At 48.0% G+C, this 10,679-nt stretch overlaps 1 protein-coding gene across 2 annotated transcripts in view; it reads right to left on the minus strand.

Annotated features, from left to right (window-relative positions):
* LOC139533593 (leucine-rich repeat-containing G-protein coupled receptor 5-like) overlaps positions 1–10,679 on the minus strand; it is a 187,018-nt gene that overhangs the window by 97,426 nt on the left and 78,913 nt on the right. For both annotated transcript variants that reach the window (XM_071331740.1, XM_071331741.1), the window contains exon 3: positions 5,105–5,176. In XM_071331740.1, the coding sequence (XP_071187841.1) occupies positions 5,105–5,176 (72 nt within the window). The remainder of the gene's footprint in view (positions 1–5,104; positions 5,177–10,679) is intronic.

Consider the following 10,679-nt stretch of genomic DNA (forward strand, 5'->3'; position numbering starts at 1 on the left):
GTGTATCAAATACTTGTTCTCCCCACTGTATATACCTATGAAGAGAAGACCAGACCAGCTGCTATCACTAATATTCTTTGAGGGTAAAATATGTGAATATACATCAACTTTTATATTTAATAAATCTTTCCTGTTCTTCTTTTAACTACACATTTTCTTTCTTCTTCCGATTGATAAATTACACTACACTACCAAAAGTATGTGGACATCTGCTCGTCGAACATCTCATTCCAAGCTCATTAATATGGAGTTGGTTCCCCCCCATTGCTGCTATAACAGCCTCCACTCTTCTGGGAAGGCTTTCCACTAGATGTTGGAACATTGCTGCTGTAACAGCCTCCACTCTTCTGGGAAGGCTTTCCACTAGATGTTGGAACATTGCTGCTATAACAGCCTCCACTCTTCTGGGAAGGCTTTCCACTAGATGTTGGAACATTGCTGCTATAACAGCCTCCACTCTTCTGGGAAGGCTTTCCACTAGATGTTGGAACATTGCTGCTATAACAGCCTCCACTCTTCTGGGAAGGCTTTCCACTAGATGTTGGAACATTGCTGCTATAACAGCCTCCACTCTTCTGGGAAGGCTTTCCACTAGATGTTGGAACATTGCTGCTATAACAGCCTCCACTCTTCTGGGAAGGCTTTCCACTAGATGTTGGAACATTGCTGCTATAACAGCCTCCACTCTTCTGGGAAGGCTTTCCACTAGATGTTGGAACATTGCTGCTATAACAGCCTCCACTCTTCTGGGAAGGCTTTCCACTAGATGTTGGAACATTGCTGCTATAACAGCCTCCACTCTTCTGGGAAGGCTTTCCACTAGATGTTGGAACATTGCTGCTATAACAGCCTCCACTCTTCTGGGAAGGCTTTCCACTAGATGTTGGAACATTGCTGCTATAACAGCCTCCACTCTTCTGGGAAGGCTTTCCACTAGATGTTGGAACATTGCTGCTATAACAGCCTCCACTCTTCTGGGAAGGCTTTCCACTAGATGTTGGAACATTGCTGCTATAACAGCCTCCACTCTTCTGGGAAGGCTTTCCACTAGATGTTGGAACATTGCTGCTATAACAGCCTCCACTCTTCTGGGAAGGCTTTCCACTAGATGTTGGAACATTGCTGCTATAACAGCCTCCACTCTTCTGGGAAGGCTTTCCACTAGATGTTGGAACATTGCTGCTATAACAGCCTCCACTCTTCTGGGAAGGCTTTCCACTAGATGTTGGAACATTGCTGCTATAACAGCCTCCACTCTTCTGGGAAGGCTTTCCACTAGATGTTGGAACATTGCTGCTATAACAGCCTCCACTCTTCTGGGAAGGCTTTCCACTAGATGTTGGAACACATCAAGAGCATTGGTGAGTTCGGACACTGATGTTGGGCGATTAGGCCTGGCTCGCAGTCAGCGTTCCAATTCATCCCAAAAGTGTTCGATGGGGTTGAGGTCAGGGCTCGGTGCAGGCCAGTCAAGTTCTTCCACACCGATCGACAAACCATTTCTGTATGAACCTTGCTTTGTGCACGGGGGCAATGTCATGCTGAAACAGGAAAGAACCATTCCCAAACTGTTGCCACAAAGTTGGAAGCACAGAATCGTCTAGAATGTCATTGTAAGCTGTAGCGTGAAGATTTCCCTTCACTGGAACTAAGGAGCCTAGCCCGAACTATGAAAACAGGCCCAGACCATTATTCCTCCTCCACCAAACTTTACAGTTGGCACTATGCATTCGGACAGGTAGCGTTCTCCTGGCATCCGCCAAAACCAGATTTGTCCGTCGGAATGCCAGATGGTGAAGCGTGACTCATCACTCCAGAGAACGTGATTCCACTGCTCAACAGTTCAACGGCAGCGAGCTTTACACCACTCCAGCCGACACCTCACATTAGCAATGGTGATTATAGGCTTGTGTGCGGCTGCTCAGCCATTGGAAAACCACTTTATGAAGCTCCTGACGAACCGTTCTTGTGCTGACGTTGATTCCAGAGGCAGTTTAGAACTCGGTAGTGAGCGTTGCAACCGAGAACAGACGACTTTTACTCGCTATGCACTTCAGCACTCTGCGGTCCCGTTCTGTGAGCTTGTGTGGCCTACCACTTTGCGGCTGAGCCGTTGTTGCTCCTAGACGTTTCCACTTCACAAGAACAGCGTTTACATTTGAGCGGGGGCAGCTCTAGCAGGGCAGAAATTTGATGAACTGACTTCTTGGAAAGGTGGCATCCTATGACGGTGCCACGTTGAAAGTCACCGAGCTCTTCAGTAAGGCCATTCTACTGCCAATGTTTGTCTATTGAGATTGCATGGCTGTGTGCTCGATTTCATACACCAGTCAGCAACGGATGTGGGTGAAATAGCCCGAATCCACTAATTTGAAGGGGTGTCCACATACTTTTGTATATATAGTGTATGTGTTGCTTGACGTACATCCTTTATCTAAGTTACACAAAACAGGAAACCCTTTGCAGTGCTGCTCTTGTAACAAATAACTTTGAAGTCTTCAAAAGGAAGAAGGAGAGAAGGTTGGTATAGACAGAGGAAAAGAACCGGGTCCAGAGAGACTTACACCAGACCAGATTCTCTCCTTGTGACAAATGACAATGGCGCTGAAATATGGTCCAATATTCCTGCCGGCGCTTTCATCAAAAACGGTCGTTTCACAGGAAATTTACTTTTACAAAGCTCACTTACCTCGGACATTTGTTCTACATGTCACAAACAGGTTTTTATCTACTTTTATGAGATCCGCAGCGCCGGCCCAGATGGTTCTGGTACAGGGTAATAAATTACAAACCTGCCTGTAGCCTCAACATGTGTATTTAGGTATAAAACTCTACAAATGTAGGGACTGTTAGTGATTATCCCTAGTATTCATATCAAAGACGTGTTCTTTTATGAATCTACGTGGAGAAGCACCACAACACAGAGTTCAGTAAGAGTTTTGCAATGGATCAACGGTCTCAGATGTTAGAAGGGTCACAGGAGAACTATCTCAACACCGGACAAAAAAAAAAAACATGTATATTTCATTTTTACAGTCTAGTCAGCAAAAAAACTGATAAACTGTCAGCAACTGTGAAAGTTTAACATGTCAAGGCCTTGTCAGAGAGACGGAGAGAGAGAGAGAGTGAGAGAGAGAGAGAGAGAGAAAAAGAGAGAGAAAGCGAGAGAGAGAGAGAGAGAGAGAGAGAGAGAGAGAGAGAGAGAGAGAGAGAGAGAGAGAGAGAGAGAGAGAGAGAGAGAGAGAGAGAGAGAGAGAGAGAGAGAGAGAGAGAGAGCTGGGTAGCACTACCATGTTGATGGAGATGTATCACCCTGAGTCCTCTTCCCAGATCTCCCTCCTTTCCTCCCTCCTTCTCAGATCTCCCTCCTTTCCTCCCTCCTTCTCAGATCTCCCTCCTTTCCTCCCTCCTTCCCAGATCTCCCTCCTTTCCTCCCTCCTTCCCAGATCTCCCTCCTTTCCTCCATCCTTCCCAGATCTCCCTCCTTTCCTCCCTCCTTCCCAGATCTCCCTCCTTTCCTCCCTCCTTCTCAGATCTCCCTCCTTTCCTCCCTCCTTCTCAGATCTCCCTCCTATCCTCCCTCCTTCCCAGATCTCCCTCCTTTCCTCCCTCCTTCCCAGATCTCCCTCCTTTCCTCCCTCCTTCCCAGATCTCCCTCCTTTCCTCCCTCCTTCTCAGATCTCCCTCCTTTCCTCCCTCCCTCCTTAGATCTCCCTCCTTTCCTCCCTCCTTCCCAGATCTCCCTCCTTTCCTCCCTCCTTCCCAGATCTCCCTCCTTTCCTCCCTCCTCAGATCTCCCTCCTTTCCTCCCTCCTTCCCAGATCTCCCTCCTTTCCTCCCTCCTCAGATCTCCCTCCTTTCCTCCCTCCTTCTCAGACCTCCCTCCTTCCCAGATCTCCCTCCTTCCCAGATCTCCCTCCTTTAATCCCTCCTTCCCAGACCTCCCTCATTTCCTCCCTCCTTCCCAGACCTCCCTCCTTTCCTCCCTCCTTCTCAGATCTCCCTCCTTTCCTCCCTTCTCAGATCTCCCTCCTTTCCTCTCTCCTTCCCAGATCTCCCTCCTTTCCTCCCTCCTTCCCAGATCTCCCTTCCTTTCCTCCCTCCTTCCCAGATCTCCCTCCTTTTCATCCCTTCATCTCCAGAATACCTTGAGGTTTCATGCTACAAGTGTGAAGCATGAAGCTGAAACTCCCTGAAGCTTCTATCTGCTCTAGGTAGAACTGGGCTTTGTTCCTAAATGCACCCTATACTCTATATAGTGCACTACTTAGGGAATAGGGTGCCATTTAGGATACATTGAAGACCTTACAGGGCGATCCATCCACAAAGCACTTCTCAGGCAATTTTCTCAAAGTGGCAAAATTGCTTTCCAATACTTTCCTAAGACTAACCCCTTTTAACACCAATTACTATAAATTACCAGCACATTTTGATAATTAAAGATTCCTGTGAATCATCTGATCCCTGTCCAAGGCTCTTTGTGGAGAGACTTGAGAGGTAGCAGTAGAAACAATGACCTCCAGGTCAACTCACAGTAAAAACACTTCTGCTGAGAAAACAGAGATAATCGCCTCTGGTTTGAGACGGAGACACAGAGAGAGAGAGACAGAAAGAGTGAGAGAGAGACAGTGAGAGAGGTGGAGAGACAGAGAGAGAGAGAGAGAGAGAGAGAGAGAGAGAGAGAGAGAGAGAGAGAGAGAGAGAGAGAGAGAGAGAGAGAGAGAGAGAGAGAGAGAGAGATAGAGGGAGAGAGAGAGAGAGGTGGAGAGAGAGACAGAGATCGAGTGGGAGAGACAGAAAGAGTGAGAGAGAGACAGTGAGAGAGGTGGAGAGAGAGAGAGAGAGAGAGAGAGAGAGAGAGAGAGAGAGAGAGAGAGAGAGAGAGAGAGAGAGAGAGAGAGAGAGAGAGGGAGAGAGAGAGAGAGAGAGGTGGAGAGAGAGACAGAGATCGAGTGGGAGAGAGAGGGAGAGAGTGAGAGAGACGGAGAGGTGGAGAGAGAGAGAGAGAGAGACCTGGAACCTATTGCCTCACCACATGATGTCCCCATCTTGGAAGAGGTGGGTAAAAGATGGTTGAGAGACATGAGAGGAGGGGTTTACTTACAGGACTTTGAGATTGAAGAGGCCGTAGAACGCTCCTTTGGGAATGTGAGTGAAATCGTTGCCTGCAAGACGTCTGTGAAGAGAAGAAGGGAACAGAAAAAAAGACAGATGAAATGATGCGTTTTGATGTTTCTTTCTTGTCATGTGGAGCTCATTTTGCTGTGAAACAACGAAGATAGATAGATAGATGAGAGATTCTATCAGGTTCCAGGGGGTTCACTGGAGGAGGATTGTAGGGTCCAATGACGATGACATTGAACCTCTGTCCAGCTCTTCCTCCTCATCTCTTCATCATCTGCTACTCAGATAACAGGATGTCTCTGTTCCAAATGATACCCTATTCCCAATATAGTGCACTACTTTAGACCAGAGCCCTACTCCCTATATAGTGCACTAATTTAGACCAGAGCCCTATTCCCTGTATAGTACACTACTTTAAACCAGAGCCCTATTCCCTATATAGTGCACTACTTTAGACCAGGGCCCTACTCCCTATATAGTGCACTACTTTAAACCAGGGGCCAAAAGTAGCAGACTATATAGGGAATAGTGTGCCCTTTGGGACGCATGCCATCCATGTGAAGCCAGTCCGTCAACGCTTGGCTCGCCGCAATGGAGGAATGCAGCAGAAATACATATTCAATTGATATTTACATGACAAATATACCAGACCAACTCAACAGGAGATGGGAAGATAGCAACAGTAGTTATGCAAACTCTTCCTACAAAGGGATCCGCTTGCAAACAACCTTCCAGGCTTGTATCCATGCCGACACAGAGACTCTTTCTCAGAACCCGGCGTCCGTAGGAAATCAAATCAGAGCCTTCAGAATGGAGCAGAGACAACGGGCACCAACAAGATGGTTTACAACGTCGTCTGCCAACGATGAAAGACAAAACATCTCGATAACATCTAGGCATCGGTTTGGCGACAAGGTGCCCATCTGCAGGACAATCATGTGTTAATCTATCACAACATGAGTTAGACTGTCTCCACATTGACAGTCTGTTCAGTACTGTAATCAACATGTTAATCTATCACAACATGAGTTAGACTGTCTCCACATTGACAGTCTGTTCAGTACTGTAATCAACATGTTAATCTATCACAACATGAGTTAGACTGTCTCCTTATTGACAGTCTGTTCAGTACTGTAATCAACATGTGTTAATCTATCACAACATGAGTTAGACTGTCTCCACATTGACAGTCTGTTCAGTACTGTAATCAACATGTGTTAATCTATCACAACATGAGTTAGACTGTCTCCACATTGACAGTCTGTTCAGTACTGTAATCAACATGTTAATATATCACAACATGAGTTAGACTGTCTCCTTATTGACAGTCTGTTCAGTACTGTAATCAACATGTTAATCTATCACAACATGAGTTAGACTGTCTCCACATTGACAGTCTGTTCAGTACTGTAATCAACATGTGTTAATCTATCACAACATGAGTTAGACTGTCTCCACATTGACAGTCTGTTCAGTACTGTAATCAACATGTTAATATATCACAACATGAGTTAGACTGTCTCCTTATTGACAGTCTGTTCAGTACTGTAATCAACATGTTAATCTATCACAACATGAGTTAGACTGTCTCCACATTGACAGTCTGTTCAGTACTGTAATCAACATGTTAATCTATCACAACATGAGTTAGACTGTCTCCACATTGACAGTCTGTTCAGTACTGTAATCAACATGTTAATCTGTCACAACATGAGTTAGACTGTCTTCACATTGACAGTCTGTTCAGTACTGTAATCAACATGTGTTAATATATCACAACATGAGTTAGACTGTCTTCACATTGACAGTCTGTTCAGTACTGTAATCAACATGTGTTAATCTATCACAACATGAGTTAGACTGTCTGCACATTGACAGTCTGTTCAGTACTGTAATCAACATGTTAATCTATCACAACATGAGTTTGACAGTCTCCACATTGACAGTCTGTTCAGTACTGTAATCAACATGTGTTAATCTATCACAACATGAGTTAGACTGTCTCCACATTGACAGTCTGTTCAGTACTGTAATCAACATGTGTTAATCTATCACAACATGAGTTAGACTGTCTTCACATTGACAGTCTGTTCAGTACTGTAATCAACATGTTAATATATCACAACATGAGTTAGACTGTCTCCATATTGACAGTCAGTTCAGTACTGTAATCAACATGTTAATCTATCACAACATGAGTTAGACTGTCTCCACATTGACAGTCTGTTCAGTACTGTAATCAACATGTTAATCTATCACAACATGACCTTTCAGTGTACACTACTGTGACCTCCCTTCAGTCATCAAAGTATCCACAGAGCACCATCCACAGAGCACCATCCACAGAGCACCATCCACAGAGCACCATCCACAGAGCACCATCCACAGAGCTCCATCCACAGAGCACCATCCACAGAGCACCATCCACAGAACAACCACCCACAGAGCACCATCCACAGAGCACCATCCACAGAGCACCATCCACAGAACAACCACCCACAGAGCACCATCCACAGAGCACCATCCACAGAGCAACCACTCACAGAGCACCATCCACAGAACAACCACCCACAGAGCTCCATCCACAGAGCACCATCCACAGAGCACCATCCACAGAACAACCACCCACAGAGCACCATCCACAGAGCACCATCCACAGAGCACCATCCACAGAGCACCATCCACAGAGCACCATCCACAGAGCACCATCTACAGAACAACCATCCACAGAGCACCATCCACAGAACAACCATCCACAGAGCACCATCCACAGAGCACCATCCACAGAGCACCATCCACAGAGCACCATCCACAGAACAACCACCCACAAGGCACCATCCACAGAGCACCATCCACAGAGCACCATCCACAGAGCACCATCCACAGAGCTCCATCCACAGAGCTCCATCCACAGAGCACCACCCACAGAGCACCATCCACAGAGCACCACCCACAGAGCACCATCCACAGAGCACCATCCACAGAGCACCATCCACAGAGCACCATCCACAGAACAACCATCCACAGAGCACCATCCACAGAACAACCATCCACAGAGAAATAAACGTGTCTGACTGAACATGAACTAAGTCTATCACTGTATTGCCACAGTCTTCTATCAGTACTGTGGGTCATATTAATTAGAGCACACCATAGTGAAAAGCTTTGCAATGGAAAAAGGTTGAGGTAGTCCCTCCCCATTTTCAGTCCGTTTTGTTTCATTGATGTCCAGTGATATTGTGTCTCAGAGACGTGACGGGCTCAGCACCGAGACCAGCGACAACGACCCCAACATTCCTCACGCCTGCGGGAATCAGGTCGAGAAGGAGGTCAGGGATCCATAAATACCCAGTGTGCACTTCCCCGTGTTCTGTCACAGGGGTGATGTTTCTGACGGGGCGGCGCTGAATATCGGCCCTCGCTGGGAACGACAGGGGCCCCCCGACCACTGCCCTGTGAATCAGACCAGTCAGACCACTCAGTGTGTGTGTGTGTGTGTGTGTGTGTGTGTGTGTGTTTGTGTGTGTGTGTGTGTGTGAGAGAGTGAGAGTGTGTGTGTGTAAGAGTGTGTGTAAGAGTGTGTGTGTGTGTGTGTGTGTGTGTGTGTGTGTGTGTGTGTGTGTGTGTGTGTGTGTGTGTGTGTGTGTGTGTGTGTGTGTGTGTGTGTGTGTGTGTGTGTGTGTGTGGTCCTGGTACGGGATTGCCAACAGACTGCAACAGCACCTAGCATCATGTTCTGGACTTCAGAGTCGGGGTCAGGCTGAGTCCAGTTGGCGAGGGTGGCGAGGGTGGCAGAGAGATCAATCCCCCTGGCCAACGCACACATCTCAGTAAAACACCATGTACCTGCTGCCTCCCTCCCTCCCTGTCTGTCTGTCTGACCCAGCATTAACCTCCCTGTCTGTCTGTCTGTCTGTCTGTCTGTCTGACCCAGCATTAACCTCCCTGTCTGTCTGTCTGTCTGTCTGACCCAGCATTAACCTCCCTGTCTGTCTGTCTGACCCAGCATTAACCTCCCTGTCTGTCTGTCTGACCCAGCATTAACCTCCCTGTCTGTCTGTCTGACCCAGCATTAACCTCCCTGTCTGTCCGTCTGTCTGTCTGACCCAGCATTAACCTCCCTGTCTGTCTGTCTGACCCAGCATTAACCTCCATGTCTGTCTGTCTGACCCAGCATTAACCTCCCTGTCTGTCTGTCTGTCTTTGGTCGGAGACACTGTGTTTTGACTGGCTCTGTGTTGACCTCTGTCTCTGTGTTGACCCCTGTCTCTGTGTTGACCTCTGTCTCTGTATTGACCCCTGTCTCTGTGTTGACCTCTGTCTCTGTATTGACCAATGGCTCTGTATTGACCCCTGTTGTGTGTGACCACTGGGTTCTCTCTGTGGTCTGAGACCTGTGACCACTGGGTTCTCTCTGTGGTCTGAGACCTGTGACCACTGGGTTCTCTCTGTGGTCTGAGACCTGTGACCACTGGGTTCTCTCTGTGGTCTGAGACCTGTGACCACTGGGTTCTCTCTGTGGTCTGAGACCTGTGACCACTGGGTTCTCTCTGTGGTCTGAGACCTGTGACCACTGGGTTCTCTCTGTGGTCTGAGACCTGTGACCACTGGGTTCTCTCTGTGGTCTGAGACCTGTGACCACTGGGTTCTCTCTGTGGTCTGAGACCTGTGACCACTGGGTTCTCTCTGTGGTCTGAGACCTGTGACCACTAGGTTCTCTCTGTGGTCTGAGACCTGTGACCACTAGGTTCTCTCTGTGGTCTGAGACCTGTGACCACTGGGTTCTCTCTGTGGTCTGAGACCTGTGACCACTAGGTTCTCTCTGTGGTCTGAGACCTGTGACCACTGGGTTCTCTCTGTGGTCTGAGACCTGTGACCACTAGGTTCTCTCTGTGGTCCGAGACCTGTGACCACTGGGTTCTCTCTGTGGTCTGAGACCTGTGACCACTGGGTTCTCTCTGTGGTCTGAGACCTGTGACCACTAGGTTCTCTCTGTGGTCTGAGACCTGTGACCACTGGGTTCTCTCTGTGGTCTGAGACCTGTGACCACTGGGTTCTCTCTGTGGTCTGAGACCTGTGACCACTGGGTCCTCTCTGTGGTCTGAGACCTGTGACCACTGGGTCCTCTCTGTGGTCTGAGACCTGTGACCACTGGGTTCTCTCTGTGGTCTGAGACCTGTGACCACTGGGTTCTCTCTGTGGTCTGAGACCTGTGACCACTGGGTTCTCTCTGTGGTCTGAGACCTGTGACCACTGGGTCCTCTCTGTGGTCTGAGACCTGTGACCACTGGGTCCTCTCTGTGGTCTGAGACCTGTGACCACTGGGTTCTCTCTGTGGTCTGAGACCTGTGACCACTGGGTTCTCTCTGTGGTCTGAGACCTGTGACCACTGGGTCCTCTCTGTGGTCTGAGACCTGTGACCACTGGGTTCTCTCTGTGGTCTGAGACCTGTGACCACTGGGTCCTCTCTGTGGTCTGAGACCTGTGACCACTGGGTTCTCTCTGTGGTCTGAGACCTGTGACTACTGGGTTCTCTCTGTGGTCTGAGACCTGTG

Source organism: Salvelinus alpinus, chromosome 11 (genome assembly GCF_045679555.1).
Source record: "Salvelinus alpinus chromosome 11, SLU_Salpinus.1, whole genome shotgun sequence".
Lineage (NCBI taxonomy): Eukaryota > Metazoa > Chordata > Actinopteri > Salmoniformes > Salmonidae > Salvelinus > Salvelinus alpinus.